At 39.9% G+C, this 20,879-nt stretch overlaps 2 protein-coding genes across 2 annotated transcripts; one reads left to right on the forward strand and one right to left on the reverse strand.

Annotated features, from left to right (window-relative positions):
- Nucleotides 1–3,233: 3,233 nt before the first annotated feature.
- On the forward strand, nucleotides 3,234–8,355 carry LOC125245182. Its single transcript, XM_048155684.1, has 5 exons — nucleotides 3,234–4,304; nucleotides 4,986–5,567; nucleotides 5,731–5,874; nucleotides 5,977–6,232; nucleotides 7,474–8,355. The coding sequence occupies exons 1-5, from the start codon at nucleotides 3,573–3,575 to the stop codon at nucleotides 8,133–8,135; spliced, it is 2,376 nt and encodes a 791-aa protein (XP_048011641.1). The 5' UTR covers nucleotides 3,234–3,572; the 3' UTR covers nucleotides 8,136–8,355.
- Nucleotides 8,356–14,342: 5,987 nt separating this feature from the next.
- Nucleotides 14,343–16,065, reverse strand: LOC125244401 (gastrula zinc finger protein XlCGF57.1-like). Its single transcript, XM_048154488.1, has 2 exons — nucleotides 14,584–16,065; nucleotides 14,343–14,467 (listed from the first exon to the last, which is right to left on the reverse strand). Exons 1-2 carry the CDS (start codon nucleotides 14,888–14,890, stop codon nucleotides 14,343–14,345), a joined length of 432 nt encoding a protein of 143 aa, XP_048010445.1. The 5' UTR covers nucleotides 14,891–16,065.
- Nucleotides 16,066–20,879: the final 4,814 nt, after the last annotated feature.

Genomic DNA, 20,879 nt, shown 5'->3' on the forward strand with positions numbered 1-20,879 from the left:
CACATCTCTCGACCATTTGCTTTACTGCAGATGTGATACCTGGCCACCAGACTGATTCTCTGGCCCTAGCTAGACATTTGTTGATACCTTGATGTCCCTGGTGCAGTCTCTGCAGGATGTCAGGTCTCATGCACTCAGGGATTATAAGTCTCTCTCCTTTTAAAAGCAGTCGTCTTCCTTCATGCAAGACTGACCTATTGGGCCAGTAGGGTAGCAGCTGCTCATGCACATCTCGTCTGTGTCCCGGCCAGCCATTTGCAATGTATCGGCTGAGACGTTTGCAGATGTTATCTGAAGTTTGTGCACTCTTAATCTGTTCCAGTTTTGTCGGTGTGGCTGGTAAACTTTCTACTACACTGTCCAGATAAGCTTTGCATTCTCTTTCCAGGTCTTGCTCCGCCTCTGTAGCTGTGGCTGGAAGAGGGGCTCTGGACAGGGCATCAGCTGTTATCAGATTTTTACCTGGGACATGGATGATGTCGAAATTAAATCTGAGCAGCCTGAGTCTGAATCTGATAATCCTTGGCGGGAGGTAATCCAATGCTCTGGACTTCAGGAGTGTTATGAGTGGCTTATGGTCAGTTCTTATGGTAAAATCCAGTCCACTCAAGTATCCTCGCAAGCGCTCACATGCCCAGGTCACAGCTAAAGCCTCCTTTTCTATTTGGGCATATCTTGACTCGGTTTTAGTCAGACTTCTAGAAATGAAAACAACAGGTCTCCACTCACCGTCTGTCTGTTTTTGTGTCAAGACACCTCCTAGTCCGTATGAAGAGGCATCAGCTGATACCCTGGTTTCGTGATTTGGGCTGTACTGGGCTAACACCGTCTCTGACCCCAATTCTTTTTTTGTCTCCAGAAACGCTTGCTGTTGAGGCGCTCCCCATGTCCAGCTGTTCTCCGTCTTTAACAGGTCACGAATGGGCTTTGTCAGATCAGGCAGACGTGGTGAAAATTTGCCTACAAAGTTCACCATGCCCATGAAACGGCGAACCTCTGCCACATCCTTTGGCTCAGGCATGTCAAGGATTGCCTTTACTTTACCCGGGTCTTCTCTGATACCTTGATAATTTATAACATGACCCAGGAAGCGGATTTCTGTCAGGGCAAACTGGCATTTCTCATTCAGTGTGAGCCCAGCCTCTCTGAATTTCTGTAGCACCCTGTGCAGCCTGTCATCGTGCTATGCCCGGTCTCTTCCTATAACAAGGACATCATCAGCATGACATAGTACTCCGTCAACACCATCAATCAGCTGAGAAATCCTCTTTTGGAAATGTTCGGGTGCCGATGATATTCCAAAAGGTAGTCTTTTGAAGTAGTAGCGCCCCTCTGGAGTAATGAACGTGGTCAACAGCATTGAGTCTTTGTGGAGTGGTACCTGCCAGAAGCCTGATGTTGCATCGAGCTTTGTAAAGACTCTGGCTCCTTCCAGCTTTGCCAGTGTTTCATCCACTGCCGGTAGGATATGTCTCTCTCTGATGACACTCTCGTTCAGCCAGGTTAAGTCCACACAAATGTGAATTTTCCCTGACGATTTCACTATAGGGACCATGCCTGCGCACCATTCAGTTGGTTCTTCAACACGGGCTATGACTCCCATCTTCTCCATCCGGTCTAGTTCCTCTTTAACTTTGGCCCGGAGAGGAATGGCTACACGTCGCGGTGCAGAGAGGGCATAGGGTGTTGCGTTGTCTCTCAGCTTAATTTTGTACTCCCCCTTAAGGTTACCCAGCCCTTTAAATACATCTGGGTAAGTTGAACGGAAGTAAGTCTCTGCATCGTCAATGCTATTGAGCTGAGGGATCATCTGTAGTCTGCGGATAGCAGGAAGACCCAATAAGGGTGTTGTCAGGTCTTTCACAATGAACACCTCCTCCTGAATCTTTCTGTCCTCTCTCTGAATAACTGCATGCACTTGCCCTTTAACATCCAGAGGTTGGTCAGTGGGACCCAGTAGCGGTCTGCGCGGCGCCGAGTGTCTGCCATATCTATCCAATGTGAATTCTGATTCTGGGATAGCAGTCACAGACGCACCCGTGTCCACTTTAAAACGCAATGGGCTGCCGTTTATGGTAAGTATTTCAGTCCATGTGGATGACTGTGGATAGTCAACAGCCCCAAGATAAGCCGCCCCATCCTCTTCAATTGAATCCAGCTTTTGAACTGATCTGCACACGGCCGCAAAGTGTCCCTTCTTTTGACATTTTCTACACTCAACATCTTTTGCTGGGCATTCAGTCCATGAATGTTTTGGGGATTTACCACACTTCCCGCACTGTTTTGACTTGGTTGAGGCTTGTCTCTTACTGTTGTGAGACAGTGCATCTATTTGTCCTGGCGAATCAGCTGACCGCAGAACAGCTTGCTGCTTTTTTACTTCCTCGTGTTGCCTCACTTGAACTATAGCTGTAGCTAAATCCAAATTTGGGTTGAGCTGCAGTTTCTCAGACAATTTAGCATCACGTATGCCGACCACCTATCTCGGATCATTTCCTCACGTAAGGCGCCATATTTGCAATGTTCAGCTAGCTTGTGCACTGTGGTGATAAAGTTTTCTGCAGATTCGCCGACTTCTTGACATCTTTTATTAAACTTGGCTCGTTCATAAATTACATTATGCACGCCTACAAAATGTCCATCAAAGGCCTTTTTTACCTCATCAAAGTCTTTTTCTTTCTCTTCTGTCAACTGCAGTGAGCTCAGAATATCGTCAGCCTTCTCGCCCATCGTATAGATAAGAGAATTCACCTGGTATGCGCCGTCTTTTTCTTTCAATCCAGACGCAATTCTGAAGCGTTCAAACCTTTTAATCCATGTGGGCCACGAGCTTGGCTCGAAATCGAATGGTCCCGGCGGTGTGATAGTAAATATGTGGTCCATACTGTGTGCTTTTAGCTTGCCGCTAGCCTGTTGTTAGCTCTCACTGACTTGCTCTCTCTTGCTCCACAGGTCCCCCGTTATCACTCTACACACCATTAAACTGCTCCAACTTCTTATATTGTGCCACTAGACTCTGTCTGTCATGGGTTAACCGGTTCTGACACCATGTATTGTTCCTCTATACTCCAGGGCTCTCAAGTTTTGGAGACAGGCAAGAGTGACATCCCCCCCCCCCCCATAAAAAAAACAAAAACCAAAAAAAAAAAAAACAACTTTCGCCACCTTCTCTGGGCCAGCATCCTGTAACCTGCCCTCAGGGTGAACGAGATGAAGTTTATTAGTTGTCTTTTACAGGGTATCCGCGGGGCATTGAAAAGCATTAAAAGTCATTAAATGGATTTTGTCAAAATTAAGGCCTTAAATGGCATTGAAAAGCATTAAATTTGATTCCTCCAGGCATTAAAATTTTTGATTGTTTCAAAGAAAATTTTATAGAAGCAATTTATTTTAAATACAGGCTTCATAATTAATAACTTTTATTTTATGTCGTAAAAACGCTTATGTACATTAGTGTGACGATCATGCGGAACCAATTTGGTAAGTGCTTCCGGCCGGTGCAAAATTGCCGTTGCGCGGGCTTTTTGGAGTGAACGAGACGACAGCGGAATGTGACGCAGTAAAAAAACAAAATGGGAAAGTGCAAATTTCAGGATAAATGGCTGGAAGAAGAGCAGTTTAAACCATGGTTACAGCCCGTTAAAAATAGCAATGATGAAGCTTTTTGCTGCCTGTGTAAAAAATCTATTAAATTGGCAACAATGGGCATCAACGCCCTGAAGTCCCATATGAAGTCGGACAGCCACAAATCGGCATTAAAAGGCCGTCAGCAATTGACAATGAGTAATTTTTTTGGCGTGACCGAAACTTCTACAACAACAACTGCTTCAAGTACCACAACAACTGCTGCTGTAGTCACCACCGTTTGTGGAGCGACTACCGGAAAATCGAGCGACATTCGATCAGCGTTCGGGTCGAATGAGACTTTGCGGGCGGAGGTGCTCTGGTGTCTGAACACTGCCGTTCATCATCACTCTTACTCGTCCAATGAAGGCATTTCTGAGTTGTTCCAGGCAATGTTTCCTGATTCTGAAATCGTCAAATCTTTCTCTTGTGGCAAGGACAAAACCAGCTACATTTTAAAATTTGGACTTGCCCCACACTTCAAAAATGAACTGGTTTCTGCAGTTAACAACGCAGGTCCATTTGTGTTGATGTTTGATGAGAGTTTCAATCAGTCAACGAAAAATAAGCAACTAGATGTCCATGTTCGATTTTGGGAGGCTGGTTGTGTCCAGTCACGTTATTTTGGATCACAGTTCATGGGACATTCAAAGACTGAGGATCTGCTGCACCATTTCAAAGTAAGTATAGTTGTACTTTTGTTAATGCATATAATTTTTCATTCTATCTTATAGAAACGGAAAATTAAAGATTAGGCTTAAAAGATTTCTTATCCTGTGTCTCCATCTAGTGGACAACCCTTGTATTACAGTCTTCATGTGTCAGTTGTCTGATAGTTAATTTGTTATTAGGCCCTGGAGCATCAGTTTCCTCAATGACTGTTCTCCATATGTAATAAATAAATAAATAAATAAATAAAAATTGAGGAGTTTGAACAATGCACAATGGATTTAAGTGTACCATAAGTGGTTACTGAATATATATATATATATATATATATATATATATATATATATATATATATATATATATATATATATATACAGAGATAGTATGTTAAAAGCAGTTTATTTCATGGTGTCTCAAAGTAGCACAGTTGAGTACTCTTATGTTCTTAAGAAGTACTAAAGCAGAATTTTGTGAAAATAGTACTTTAAATACATTATAGAAACTTTTTCACCTTGGTTGTGATCAATTGCAAACTTATTTTCTAGTGATTCTAATTTCTTTTTGATGGTGCTTTAAATTTTTTTTTTTTTTTTTTTTTTTTTTTTAATTAGAGCAAATTTGTAATAATCCACTATGTGTGTAACATATTTTCATTCCACATTTCAAGTCAAATAATTTATTTCTGTTCTCAGAAATGTGTGCACCTACTAGACCTGAAGCATCTCCTTTCCATTAGTATGGACGGCCCAAATGTGAACTTCAAGTTTCTCAATAATCTCCAGCAAGAACATGGTGAACTACATGGAGGTCGGCAGCTTATTTCTGTTGGGAGCTGTGGACTGCACACAGTACACAATTCATTCAAGACTGGCTTCTCCATATGGAATATTGAGAAAATTCTGAGAGCAATGCACTTTGTTTTTCACAATGTCCCTGCAAGAAGAGAAGATTATACAAAACTTACTGGCTCATCTCTTTTTCCACTCCCATTCTGTGGACACAGATGGGTAGAAAATCTGCCTGTTGCGGAGAGAGCCATTGAGGTATGGCCACAGCTTAAACAGTATGTGGAAGCAGTCAAAAGAAAAGAGCTACCAAACCCAGGAACCTCTTCTTTTGATACCATTGAAGCAGCAAATAAAGATCCCCTGATCTTAGCCAAACTTCAGTTTTTCATGGCAGTATCCAGAACGTTTTGTCCGTTCTTGAAGAAATACCAGACCGATGAGCCAGTCCTGCCATTTCTGTGCAAAGACTTGACAGAGTTGATGATGGTAATAATGTAATTTCTGCTTTGCTTAAATGGCTATTTTTGTTTATGATCTTTTGAAGTGGATATACCACATTGAATAACTGCATAATACCTGTGTAGGATTGAATAATAAAGCTGGTTAACAGGATGCTAAATAATTAGACAAATTTGTTTTCATTTTGTAGAGTCTGTTGAGACGTTTCATCAAAAGGGAGCTACTAGAAGACATCACTCCCTTTAAACTGACCAAACTTGACACTGATGACCAGAAGAACTGGGTCAGCGCAAGCCATGCTGACATTGGATTGGGTGCTGACTCTGTCCTTAAGGTAAATGCATTGTTACTGTTTTATATGTATACATGCGTTAAACTACGCTGTATTCATTCCTGATACATTACTAACATGATGTGTGCTATCCCTCCTTGATAGGCTCTTCAGAGCAAATCAAGCAACAGAGTAGGTGACCTCACTGCTCTTGAATTTAGAAGGGACTGCATAATGTGCCTCTCCAGAATCAATAAGAAATTGCAAGAAAAGAGCCCTTTGAAATACCCCACTGTCAGGCAGATAGCATGCTTAGACCCCTCCATCATGAGCAGAGACCCAGAATGGTGCAAGGGAAAGATGAAGTCTCTAGTTCAAAGGTTTCTGCAGGACAAGCAGTTGGCAGGAGGAGTTTCAGCTGGTAGGATTATTATAGGAAAATAAAGGTTGTATGCATAAACTGCGTTCTCTGTATATACTAGGGCTGGGCGATATATTGCATGCGATTGTCATGCGCATTTCGTCAGTAAAGCCGGTTCCCTGATTACCGCTAAATCGCCATCACCTGCTTTCAAATGGAGCGGCATTTAATAGACAGAGACAGTGATCTACGGCTCTGTCTATTAAATGCCGCTCCATTTGAAAGCAGGTGATGGCGATTTAGCGGTAATCAGGGAACCGGCTTTACTGATGAAATGCGTGTGACATTGCATGCGATATATCGCCCAGCCCTAGTATATACCAAGGGTTAGTTCACCCAAAAATGAAATTTCTGTCATTTACTCACCCTCAGGCCGTTCCACACCCGTAAGACCTTTGTTGATCTTCAGAACACAAATTAAGATATTTTAGATGAAATCTGATGGCTCCGTGAGGCCTTCATAGGGAGCAATGACATTTCTTCTCTCAAGATCCATAAAGGTACTGAAAACGTATTTAAATCAGTTCATGTGAGTACAGTGGTTCAATATTAATATTATAAAGCGACGAGAATATTTTTAGTGTGGCAAAAAAAACAAAATAATGACTTGTATAGTGATGGCCGATTTCAAAACACTGCTTCAGGAAGCTTCAGAGCATAAATGTTGATTCAGCGGTTCGGAGCGCCAGTCACCAGATTTCATGTGATCCGATTCATGATTCGACACACTGATTCATTTATGATCCGATGCTTCCTGAAGCAGTGTTTTGAAATCGGCCATCACTAAATAAGTCGTTATTTTGTTTTTTTGGCGCATTAAAAATATTCTCATCACTTTATAATATTAATATTGAACCACTGTACTCACATGAACTGATTTAGATGTGTTTTTAGTACCTTTATGGATCTTGACAGGAAATGTCATTGCTGGCTATGTAGGCCTCACTGAGCCATCGGATTTCATCAAAACTATCTTAATTTGTGGTCCGGAGATTAACGAAGGTCTTACAGGTGTGAAACGACGTGAGGGTGAGTAATAAATGACAGAATTTTCATTTTTGGGTGAACTAACCCTTTAAATAAAATAATTTGAAGATGTTTCATATTTTATATGCATTAGTCTTCATGTTCAAATTCTGATTATACAAAAATTTACATCAATATCCTGTATTAGATATAACTAAACCACCATCCTTTTTAAATTGATTTGATTTTAATTACTTTGTTTTTGTTCATTGAAGGTGATGCTGTTGTGCAGCAGTTTGACAACTTTCTCGCTCTGAATGGCAAAAGTGAAGAGTTCCTCTCTTTCAAACACATGGAGCAACGGCTTGATACTTTTCTTCATCAAAGTGTCAATGCATCTTATCCTGACCTTTGGCGTTTCTTTCAGCGCCTCCTGTTGTTATCTCACGGGCAAGCTACAGTAGAGAGAGGCTTCTCGGTAAACAGGGAAGTAGAGACTTGCAATATAAAAGAAGAAACTGTTGAGGCCCAGAGACTGGTCTGCGACCAAGTAAGCGCTTCTGGGGGGGTTCTCAAAGTGTCCCTCACAAAGGAACTACTGGTTTCTGTAGCCTCAGCTAGGACCAGATACAGGATCTACCTTGATGAAGAGAGGAGGAAGAGAGAGGGAGCTATGCGTGGATTAAAGAGAAAAGCATTGGAAGATGAGCTGGAAGAACTGAAAAAGAAAAGGGGGGTGTTGATGGAGGTGTGCGCCAGCCTTCAGAAGGATGCTGATCAACTCGCTGAGCAGGCCGAAAACAAATCAAACACACTCATGGCTCAAATGATCACAAAATCTAATACTCTACGGAGGAGATACAAGGAAAAATGCAATGAATTGAAAAATCTTGAGTCAGAGTTGGAACTAAAAACATCCGAATTAAGGCACCATTAATTCTCTTAAAGGGTTAGTTTACCCAAAAATGAAAATTCTGTCATTTATTACTCACCCTCATGTTGCTCCACACCCTTAAGACCTTTGTTAATCTTTGTAACACAAATTAAGATATTTTAGTTGAAATCCGATGGCTCTGTGAGGCCTTCATAGAGAGTTAATGACATTTCTTCTCTCAAGATTTATAAAGGTACTAAAAACACATCTAAATCAGTTCATGTTAGTACAGTGGTTTAATATTAATATTATAAAGCGACGAGAATATTTTTGGAGCGCCAAAAAAACAAAATAACGACTTATTTAGTGATGACCGATTTCAAAACACTGCTTCAGGAAGCATTGGAGCATAATGAATCAGCGTATCGAATCATGATTCAGATCACGTGTCAAACCACCAGTGGCTGAAATCACGTGACTTTGGCGCTCCGAACAGCTGATTCAACACACTGATTCATTTATGATCCGAATCTTCCTGAAACAGTGTTTTGAAATCGGTCATCACTAAATAAGTCGTTTAGTTTTTTTGAAGCACCAAAAATATTCTCGTCACTTTATAATATTAATATTGAACCACTGTACTCACATGAACTGATTTAAATATGTTTTTAGTACATTAATGGATCTTGAGAGAGGAAATGTCATTGGTCCCTATGAAGGCCTCACGGAGCCATCGGATTTCAATTAAATATCCTTATTTGTGTTCCGAAGATTAATGAAGGTCTTACGGGTGTGAAACGACATGAGGGTGAGTAATAAATGACAGAAGTTTCATTTTGGGGTAAACTAACCCTTTAAACAGTTAAACTGCTATTTCTATAGCACTTGAATTTTAATTGAATGCTTTTAAAAAGTTTAGAGCGTATTGAAGAGCCGTCTTTCTGATGTTTAAAATTATTCTCTTCTTGAAGTCCAAGGTGGTAGTCAGCTTACATTTCGTTATAATTACACACTTACAATTACTCTGTTACAGTTACTGGTTTGTTGGTTTGCACACACTTTTACAAAAGAAAGCTTTTTTGAATAATTGTGGCTCTCAACTTAGTAGTAGAATTTCTGTTAAACAACATGACTCATTTTAAAGGTGGTGCATGTAACCCATTTAGAGTTTGCAAATGCACACTCTTAGGGATTGAATTGATCAAAAAACACCTGTATATGATTCAGTCTCCCTCATCAGCTTGAGATCTGCTGTTAAAGTTCACTTTGATTTTGTTTTTTGTGCAGATGATTTGTTGTCATGCAATGTTTTGTCACAAAACCCTGTCTCTTTTGACTGATTTAAGTGGTATAATTGTTGATTACTGTCTAAGTGGCTTGAAATGTATGGTAGTGATTTTTCAGGGGAAGAGGCCATTGATTAGACCATTTCTCACATGCCACTCTGACTTATTACTATTATTAATAGTTAAGGGGGAAAATGCTCTAGTTCTCTCTTACTCAAAGTCTATTAGAAATTGTACCGTTTTGATTTTAACTTTACATAGATTAAGTTTTAGCCTTTAAAAGTTCAGTTTGTGAGCTTTTTTTTTTCCTTCATTATCCAAGCTGATAGATTTAAATACATTGACAAATTAAGCTGTGTCCTGAGCCATTTCTAATTCAGTTCAGAGTGATATGCTGTACTTTCATCATTGCATTATAGTCAAACTGGTTGCAATTGAGTGCGTGTGTATATGTGTGTGTGTATATATATATATATATATATATATATATATATATATATATATATATATATATATATATATATATATATATATATATATATATATATATATATATATATATATATATATATATAGTTAGTCATGGGTCGTGTATGGCATTAAATACGGTAAAAATGGCATTAAAAAAGGCATTAAAAAGCATTAAATTAGATTTGAAGATTCCTGCAGAAACCCTGTTTTACCTGACACCTTTCAAAGACAGATGCAATGATTAATGCATCCACAGTGTTTCCCACAGGATTTTGTGAGACTGTAGTGGGTGGACATCGGTTCCTCTAGGGGGTCCGTGGGCATGCCCCCCCGGAGGAAAATTTTGTACATTTTAAATTTAAATGCATGAATCTAGTGCATTCTAAGAGCAAAATTAAGTGACTAGATCAATGAAGAAATTTGTTCTCTTGTAAACAATTTTGTGCTCTAAAAGTAATTTATTTATTGCTGATGGTTGGGCACATTAGTCATGTACACAACATATAGTAGGCTAAATGAGAGTTCGTAAGTGGTCAAACATGTAGAGTACACATTTAAACCATTAAAAATATGTAGCAAAAGAGGTTACCTTTGTTGAATTAATTTATTTGTGGGAGCCTGTGTCTGTATTTGTGGAACTAATGGTCACTCTTTGATTTGTTAACCAAACCAGAATGCACTAAACACACCACTTCATTATAGATAAAAATAAAAAATGAATAAAAATATATAATCATAAGCTGACCAATAAATAAATAAGTAAACTAGGTGAGTATATAATTCAGCAGCAAAAAGTATTCTAGCCTAATTCTTGGAAGAAAAAAAAAAAGCTATGGAATGGCTTCAGATGACTTTGAATATAGGCAAGGCAAGGCAATTTATTTGTATAGCACATTTCATACACAATGGTAATTCAAAATAAAATTATTAAAACTATTTGGAGAGAGAGATGTTTAATGTAACAAAATGTCAGTCATCGTGTGATAGCAAAATATAACTAGGCCTAGACTACTTGTTCTGAGCAGGTGTCAATGAACAGGCTGTAAAACTGTTGGCTAAGTTCAGACACTCATGAAAAACTGATGCTGATTATCTGATTATCTAACAGTAGTCAAGTTGTCATTGTTTGTGTCAAACAAGTTGTGAATTTGTTGTAACATTAAACAGGAGATCATGACTTACTCTGTGCTCAAAGTGATGCTCAGAGCTCCAGTGTTTTCCTCTGTGGGTGAACGAGGATGATGGTGAACAATTCCAAGATATGCTTTTTTTTCATTGGTTGTTGCGTTAAATCTTACCCAGATACAATAGTGCTATTTTCTGATTGGCTATTGTGTAGCCTCTTACTTTTTTTTGATTGGCTGATAAGTGGCAGGTTCGAGACGCGCTTGATTCCTGTCCGGTTCCATAGAGAGAGCGGCGCGGCCAGATACATTTTGGGCGCTGCGGCATATTAAATATATGATAAATAGTTTTTCTGCGTGAGAAATACAATGTGTGGCGGGAGTGCGTGACAAAAGACCGAAATGAGTGACTGTCACGCTCAATGCGTGACACTTGAGAGCCCTGATACTCCGTATTCAAGGACACAACTCACTGGATGAAATCAGACCACCTTTTATTCTACATCTCAGTTACTGCTTCACAACCTTAATTACTAGCCCCACCAAGTGGCCATAACCTGCCACTACAATAACCTCGCTCCAAATTATCTGTCCGATTTACTGTGTCCCTACAACCCTCCCAGAAGTTTAGATCTGGTAATCTTAACTTACTTTCAGTCCCTTCTTCAAGGCTCTAAAACACAGTGGAGATCTTTTCGATGGTGGGGCCGAGATTGTGAGTTTAACTGGCCTTGCGATAGTTTGAATTTGACTAGTCAATTATTTTTGTGGAATTAAATGTGCAAAATAAACATTTGTTGAAAAAAGAACTTAGCAATTTATTAAACAATTTATTAAACAAGTAATTACAGACTTTGTTCACACAAGAAGCACATTTACAGGTTCGTACCACAGACTCGCTCCACCACCGTGAATAATTCATCACCTGAACGTATGAGTTTCATCACAGAGGAGCCAAGCAAATGTACTTTTACAGACATCGCCATGAGATACAGTCACCATCCAGGCAACATAAAACCCATCAAACCATGATACTGTTTTACCTTGAAAAAGGGAGCAGCTTCGCTGACGGGTCTGAATGTGTGATTGACATGTTTTTTTTTAAGTAAAGCACACTACACACGCAGGCTGTTTGTCCTCCAGACAGAAGAGTTTGAGTTTCTCACTGTGTAAACTGCAGATCTCCTCAGATCCGGATGAACCCCTCTCATTTCTCTCCTTCAGGAACGACTCGCACAAGTTTTTTAACACAAGATTACATGGAGGTTCATGTCTTGACAATCTCCTGCAGACAGGACACTCCTGATTACTCTTGGTTGTCCAGAACTGTTGAAGACACTCTTTACAGAAACTGTGACTACATGACAGAAGAACAGGATCCTTGAAGACTTCATGACACACAGGACAAGAAAGTTCTTCTACAGATACATGTAATGAATCCATATTCACAGCTTGAGCTCCAGCAATCTGAACTTTACTTTCACTTTCTGAACAATGGTTTCAAAAACAAATAACCATGAGCATCACAAAGATCTTCTGTATGTTCAGAAACAAACGTCTCAGAAGTCAGAAAAGACTGAAAGGTGTGAAATAATCAATCAGTCAGTTCCTGGTATATGTTGTAAGAGGGTGGAGTTTCTGCATTGTTATTATCTTGCTTGATTATGCGTTGTGTACTTTGATCCTTTGGTTACGCCCAGTGACGTACTTGCTATTGTGTATGTTGTGTTGGTGAAATGTTTTCTCCCCTCTCTCTCTTTCTCTTTGTCATGCAGCATTCCTAACCATCCACAGCTGATCCCACAGTAATTAGTGGGAGTGTGGTTTCTCTAGAGAGTTCAGGAGGAGTCCCTTTTCTGCTATCCCAGAGTGTTGTTTTAATTGCTGTTGAGCAAATGTTTATCTATACAATCTGTTTTGTAAGTTCAACGATGTTTCCATGACTTGGGTAGATTTGGGTTTACCCACTCCTAATTTTTTCTTCTGTTTATGGGAGAGAATTAAGATAACAGACTTTAATTTTGTTTTCTTTTGTTAGGGAATTTATCTTTCTAGGAAGACCTTTTTTAGTTTGTTATTTTGGCATGGCCCTCTTCTGACGATCTGGGGTGCGTTTCGCGAAAGCATTGTTGGTGAACCATGGTCATAAGTCCCATTGAACTGTATTGGAACTTGTGACCATAGTTTGCTTTGGGAAACACACCCCTGTTTATTTAAGTTGGTTATCTGTTTACTGATCTTCGTTTATTTACTTGATATATTGGCTTTTGTTAAGCCTTTAATAAAACATTCAATTTAAATTGCTCATCCAATTAGTTCCTTTGTCTGATCAGTCTATTTAAGCCATGTGTTTTAGTCTGTTCTTTGTCACTTCTCTGTTGCGTTAGAGTTTGTTGTGTTGTTCTGTTCCTGTTACCCGAGTTTGTTTTAAAGTTTGTTAAAATAAAAGTACTGCTGTGTTTAGATTTAAATTGATTTAAATATTTTAAAAGCAGATACTGTGTATTGTTCATATATGTGTGACAAGTATTCGCTGACTTGTTTCATTTTTGTGACGCACTCCAGAAAAAAGTTCAGAGATTGAGATGGCAGAAAGCACACCCTGCTTGTTTTTCTTTATTTTACAATAGCACAATGTTTTGTTTAGATTGTAAGCGGACTCAAATGAAGACCCTTTACATTTTCACATAAAGTATTGCATCTTTTATCTGTATGACCATAAATGCCAGATTATTTTGAGTCGATTTTGCTGCTATGTGAAACAAAAAATCCAGCAGAACACACTGGCACCTTAAGGCAGGAACACACCAAGCCGACATTCGGCCGTCGGGCAGCTTTTTTTCGTCGGCCGACTCAGTTTTCTCAGTGTGTTCCGCACCGTCGGCTGAAGTTGGTCTTCATCTGCTTGTTTTCAGCTGATTCGGCATGTTGAATCAGCGTCGGTCCATCTGATCATTCTGTTTGGCTGTTCAGCTACTGCCACCTGCTGGTACAGAAAGGCATTTCATCTTACGCAGGTGCATAATGGACGTGCTACATGGGCGTCGGCTGTCTAGCGTTGGTTTGGTGTGTCAGGCCAACTTTGGACACAGGTGCTGCCGACATGAGCCAACCCCGCAGTCTGCTTTCGTCGCCACTAGTTCGTCAACGTCGGCTTGGTGTGTTCTGGCCTTTATTCGTCCTAAAGGGGTTCAGGTGGCATTTTAGGTGTAAGTTTAAACTGAAAATTTTTCAACACTTCATGAGTGAATTCTCAAGTGGCCATTAAGGATTACTTTATGTTTGAAACTCTTTCCACACTGATCACATGTGAATGGCTTCTCTCCAGTGTGAATGTTCATGTGATACCCAAGGTTTATTTCTGTTGTGAAGCTTGTCCCACACAGTTTTCAGGTGAAAGGCTTCTCTCCATTGTGATTTTTCACATGGACTTTGAGGTTTCCTTTTTGAGTGAAGCTCTTTCCACACTGTTGGCAGCTGAAAAGCTCCTCTCCAGTGTGAATTCTCATGTGGACTTTAAGATGTCCTTTTTGAGTGAAATTCATTCCACACAATTTGTGTGAATTCAGGTGAAAGGTTTCTCTCCAGTGTGAATTCTCATGTGGCCATTAAGATGTATTTTTTGAGTGAAACTCTTTCCACACTGATCACATGTGAACGCCTTCTCTCCAGTGTGAATTCTCATGTGGACTTGAAGGTTTCCTTTATCAGTGAAGTTCTTTCCACACAGTTTGCAGGTGTAAGGCTTCTCTCCAGAGTGAATACTCATGTGGGATCTAAGGTGTCCTTTTTCAGCAAAGCTCTTTCCACACTGTTGGCAGGTGAAAGGTTTCTCTCCAGTGTGAATTCTCATGTGGACTGTAAGATGTCCATTTGCAGTAAAGCTCTTTCCACACTGTTGGCAGGTATAAGACTTCTCTCCAGTGTGAGTCCTCATGTGGCCTTTAAGGTGTCCTTTATCCTTGAAGCTCTTTCCACACTGCTGGCAGGTGAAAGGCTTCTCTCCAGTGTGAATTTTTACATGCCTTTTAAGGCTGTGATTTTTTTGTGAAACTCTTTCCACACTGATTACATCTAATTGACTTTGCTCCGTTGTGAACTTTCATGTGTCGTTTTCCAGTTAAACTCTTTGAAGTCTTTTGAGTGATTTTTTCTGAGGAAATGCTTTCAGTCTGTGAGCAACTAAAAGATTTTTCTCCTTATGATATAATGTTTCCCATAACAATCTTTCTCTTTCATTTCAATTAGTTCTTCATTCTCCACTTTCAGTGCCATCAGATCTATAAGGGACAAATACAAGTTAACCCCAGTTTAATGGCACATAAAAACAGACATCAAGATATTAACACATTTAAGGCATCGAAACCAAGAGCAAGTATGTCAACTTAAGTCAAGTTACCTTCATTTACATAGTGTTTTTTACAATATGGATTGTTTCAAAGCAGCTTTACAGTAATAATAAGAAATTAATGCAACAAAGATTGTTTTGGCTGTACAGAACCTCTAGAAGAAAGTCATTGTTCAGTTTAAGCAATTTTTTGATCGATTAATTTCTGTTATTATCTTATGATTCCAATATCTCCATAATTTGGCAGCCAGATAGGCTATATTAGGGCTGCTGTAACGTTAAGACCTGATGCATGGACCCATTATACTGTACATGCACTTTGGGTGTGAGTACAAAACCTGTGGGAATAAGTCAATTTAAGTGTAATCTGCGCAACATATGCTGAAATTAGCACCAACAATCTTCATCCGGAGCAATGAATCAAGTGGGTCGGAGAGATGAGAGCAAGAAAGTGCAGCTGGTATTGTGTATCTGTTCTGCGGGAAACGAGTATTAGAAGCATTTCAGATATCAAAAATATGTTTTTGACAACACTATTATACTTTGTTTATTATTTCAAATGCATTTTTAAAAGACTACAAATGAAAAATTTATAGACCTATATTAAATATAAAATTCAACCAGCCAAAGTGGCCAGTGACTGTGTTACACGCCACTGCGGAAAAGACCGGACCCCAAAAGAAGATGGAATATGCAGTGTTTTAGCACTCTAGCCCAGGAAGGGCTTTCACTGATAGAATATTCACTGCATTTCTGTCAACTTGCCCAACTGGAGCAAACTATTACCTCCCAAGAGCCTTTCCAGACCTGACAGAAGGAACATTGAGGGAGGCCATCCTACGCTGTCTGGAGAGTCTCTATCCACAGTCCAGGGGGCAGTCATGGCCTAATGGATAGAGAGTCGGACTTGTAACCCAAAGGTCATGGGTTCGTGTCTCAGGTCCGACAGGGATTGTTGGTGAGGGGAGTGAATATCCAGCGCTCTCTCCACCCTCAATACCAAGACTGAGGTGAGACCCTTGAGCAAGGCACCGTACCCACAACTGCTCCCCGGGCGCCGCAGCAATGGCTGCCTACTGCTCCGGGTGTTTGTTCATGGTGTGTGTGTTCACTGCTGTGTGTGTGCACTTGGATGGGTTAAATGTAGAGCACAAATTCTGAGTATGGGTCACCATACTTGGCCACATGTCACTTCACTCTTCAGTGTTCTGTTCTCACCAGCGTCCATTTCACCGAACACAGATTCCCGCCAAGCATTACCCCAAGGCACGGAGATGAACCCACTGCAGATGGGAAGTTTCTGCCTGCCACGATGGTGGAGCATGTGAGGATGGCAGCACTGGCAATCACCCTGGAGATGAAGCACCACACTGAGTCAGACCTGGTGTGTGAGGCGGCAACATCATCCATTGCTGTAGGAGATTTAGTGGATGTAGTAGTGTTAAAGTTCGTGTGTGGGAAGGAAGTGGTCGGGGACGGCGAACAACTGCTGACTGAGCTTTTATTAAGAACAAAGTTCAACAGAAAGACTGTGCAACGCACAACGACAGCAACACAAATAATCCACAAAGGGCTTCACTCCAAGATTTGGTAGACACAATCCACAAGGGCTTCACTCCATGCAACGCGCTGTGCCTCAGTCAGCAGTTCCCCTCTCTCTCACACACTCCTGCTTCTCACGGCGTCTTAACCTGTCTCCGCGCCAATCACTAGAATGAGAAACAGGTGTTCGTGATTTGCATTCAACTCACTCACTTACCAAGCGTCTCCCGCTATTCTCTCCAGTTGCAGACCTCACTGAACCACGCCCCCCTCGCCACAGTGGACATTTAGGGAATGGATTGGAGCCCTGTCCACACTGCCACCACTTTGAGTGAGTTTCTGTTGGACTCTATGGACAGTTACTTTGAATTTGAAGAGGATAACTCCCTGCCCCATTCTAAACCCACCCGATTTTTCATCTTCAGATCAACTAATGCCTGTCAGACCACAGCCTGTCCGTCTGCCCAGTCTCAGCTGTCACCCGTCAGCCCCTCTGTTCCTCCTCAGCCTCTTCTCCATGGCCAACTACTCCTGGGCATGTGGATCTCCTGGCTCTGCCAGAAACTTCAAACACTTTGGAATGTCAGGTAATGCCAAGTTTACACCACAGGACTTTAAACGTTAGCGGATCGCTGTGCTGTTCAGACTACATGACCTGCTGTGGAGTCACTACGTAAAAGAACCGCAACAGGAGGTTACACACTTCACAAGCTGACAATAACTTGACAACAACCAACAACAGTCAGACAACAACTTTATTTGAAAATGGACATTCTGAAGGAATTCAATTCTGAATTAAAGTAAATTTAAATTAGATGAATCCTTTCGCACATAAGTTTAAAATATTCTGCCTGACCTCCCAGAGTTAAGGCGACCATTAGAACGTTTTCCTTTGTTTCCATGACGACGCATCATGCTTGTCACGTGACACATTGCGGCCACACTGTATGACAGATGTAGTCCATCGCTTTTCTCACCATGCCATCATCTATCTGAAATTCTGATTCTCAAATATTTATAAGTGAATGTTTTGTCATTTAAAAACCTATATAATGACCTTGATCTTAATCTATAACATGACATGGGCACCGCATTGTTAGTTTGTGCATCAGTTCAGAGAGTCCTGTCAGTTGGATTTATAGGCTACATACAGCACTGGGAGAACAACAGAGTGTTACTTACACAAGGTATATGTACTATATATTAATAAACATAGGCAAAATTATATTTGAATGGACTGTTATTGCTGCTTCCATAAACATCAGTGTATATTTCATTGGCTGTTGCGTCACGACATGTGACACCCACAGGATGTCAAGTCAGCTGACAGCTCCAGATATTTAGCATGCTAGATGTACGTCTGGCATCAGCGACGTGTCATAGAGTAGTTCACACATGAAGATTGGTGAGCGCCCATCACTCACTGATTTTCCCCTGATCACAGCCCGAGCTTAAAATCCTGTAGTGTAATCTTGGCATAAGTTATGATCACTTATCTTTGGACAGGATTTATTTCCAGGTAAAACTGTGTACTCAACTAAAAGACTTTCTTATCACAGGACTTTGCCATTTTATTCATAATACAACATAGATAACATGAATGTTTAAACTAAGAAATTTTAAAATTTTATGCACAAAAAGTGCTAATTTCAAATGTGATGCCTGCTACAGATCTAAAAATAGTTGGGATGGGGCCATGTTTACCATGGAGTAGCATCTCGTCTTCATTTCAAAATCAGGTTATGAGTTTCTGGAGTTTTAGTGTTGAAATTTGGTCCCATTCTTGCTTGATATAGTTTTTCAGCTGCTGAAGAGTTCAGGGTCATCTTTGAGTTATTTTTCTCTATAGGTTAAAGATCTGGACAGCAGTCAGGCCAATTCAGCACCTGGATTCTTCTACAACGAAGCTGTGTTGTTGTAATAGCTGCAGTATGTGGTTTTGCATTGTTCTGAGGAAATACACAAGGCCTTCCTTGAAATATGCTCCCCTCCAGACGATGCCTATTTTACTCTAAAATCTTTATATACCTTCAAGCAAGCATAGTGCCTTCCAAAACATGCAAGCTGTTCATACCGTATGCACTTATGCACCCCCATACCATCAGGGATGCTGGCTTTTAAACTGAATGCTGATAAAACGCTGGAAGGTCTCCCTCCTCTTTATCCCAGAGGACACGGCATCTGTGATTTCCAACAAGAATGTCAAATTTGGACTCGTATGACCATAGAACACTTTTCCACTTTGAAACAGTCCATTTTAAATGAGCCTTTGCCCACAGAACACGACGGCGCTTCTGGACCATCTTCACATATGGCTTCCTTTTTGCGTGATAGAGTTTAGTTGGCATCTGCAGATGGCACGGCGGATTGTGTTACATTAGAAACAGGTTGCGTTAGGCTTTCGCACTGTCCATCATTTTGATGGACAGGATAGTAAAACTTTCATCATAACCAATTATTACCAGTAATTTTAATTTTTAGATTTTAATGATAATATTTTCATTTTTATTCACGATCTTACAGGATAAGCAAATGGGCCTAGGCTATGCATTTATTTATATTATGAAAAGAAAGTTGAACAAAGACTGTGCGTCACCTTTCAGTTTTCACAGTTCAACACAGTTCAATTAGTGTTGGAATTGGAAACACTATCACGTAACATAGAAAAGCCATTCGTTGACCATAAACTTGATAGTCGGCAGGAAATTTCTGTAGATCTAGACATTTTAATAAGGATCAAATGACTGAGTTCAGCTTTGAGAATGAAACCAACCTGTTTGTTCCTCAGTTTCTTCATGTTTGTCTCTGAATGTTTCTTCAATCTTCACATCTTCACTCTCCTCTTTAATAAACGACATCTCGTCTTCACTCTCCTTTTTAATAAACGCCATCTTTATAATAGTGTGTCACATGGATCTCTGTCGCTTCATCAGGAGTTTTTCCTGTTTGGACACTTTTTTAAATTCAAAAATTAAATCTGAGTCCATCTCAATCTGATCTAGTTCAGTAGTTCAGTCCACTGGTGAGAGAGTCAAAGTGAGAGTTAATGGACTTAAATGATCTGATTAGACCAAAAACACTCAAAACTAGCACTACAAAACTAATACAATAAATTACATAGTAACTTTATATTAAGACATTTACGCTAGATTTATTTATTTGTAGATTACATTTACTAGATTACTCTTTCGTGAAAAATAAGTAATTGTTTTGCATAAGTTATCATTGTACACGTCTGTTTGTTCTCGTTGTATTTACACAGTTTGACCAGCAGGAGTCGTTGGTGTTTAAGATGATTCGAGCGCTTTCAAACAGTGAATCATTCTGTGATTGAATCATTCGATTGATTCAGTTGACTCTTGAACTTCAAAAGATCAGTTTCTCTCATCACTACATGCCAGTGACAGAATTTATGTTTATGATCATCTGATTCACGATATAGAGAGAGAATGAGATGCGTCTTTTTTGTTACTCTGTATGTACTCTGTGTGGGTGAGCTTTACTCACAAAATAAAATGTTCATTAATGTTAGATAAAGCATTATGTTGCATTCATGCATAATCAAACATTTCTTTAACGATTCTCGATACAACGAACAGTTAATGCCTGAACAGTTTGAATTGATTTAAATATTTTAAAAGCTTAAAACAAACCTTTCTTCAGCCTAATCACACACAACAAATGCTGGAGCGCGTCGCCGAGTTATGACGTCATGTCGGCACTCCAAAATAAAAGTCCTGTTCACACGCTACAGTCATAAATGTGCATAAAAATTCACATACAAATAATTAAACATATATCAGCGAAATAAATTTTGTGTGTTTATCAATGATGTGCTAAAAATAATTACCAAAGAAAGAGTTTGAACCACATCTAATATGTGAGATTCTGATTAAGGATAAACACCATTTTTACAAGGGGAATGGAATTTTTTAAACATTAAACCCAATATCTACTTCTTTCTTTGTGGTGGAAAACTGAGTATTATTATTTCTCAATGAAGACACTTACATGATGAAAGTTTCTAGTTTTATTC

This window comes from Megalobrama amblycephala, linkage group LG14 (genome assembly GCF_018812025.1).
Source record: "Megalobrama amblycephala isolate DHTTF-2021 linkage group LG14, ASM1881202v1, whole genome shotgun sequence".
NCBI lineage: Eukaryota > Metazoa > Chordata > Actinopteri > Cypriniformes > Xenocyprididae > Megalobrama > Megalobrama amblycephala.

What these genes read in the sequence shown, in the direction of transcription:
- LOC125245182 (XM_048155684.1), top strand. Translation starts at nt 3,573, where the DNA reads ATGGGAAAGTGCAAATTTCAGGATAAATGGCTGGAAGAAGAGCAGTTT. An exon ending in ACTTGACAGAGTTGATGATG is followed by an intron (nt 5,568 to 5,730) that starts GTAATAATGTAA and finishes TTCATTTTGTAG; the next exon opens with AGTCTGTTGAGACGTTTCAT. An exon ending in GGCAGGAGGAGTTTCAGCTG is followed by an intron (nt 6,233 to 7,473) that starts GTAGGATTATTA and finishes TGTTCATTGAAG; the next exon opens with GTGATGCTGTTGTGCAGCAG.
- LOC125244401 (XM_048154488.1), bottom strand. Translation starts at nt 14,890, where the DNA reads ATGAGGACTCACACTGGAGAGAAGTCTTATACCTGCCAACAGTGTGGA. An exon ending in TGATCAGTGTGGAAAGAGTT is followed by an intron (nt 14,468 to 14,583) that starts TCACTCAAAAAA and finishes GACATCTTAAAG; the next exon opens with TCCACATGAGAATTCACACT.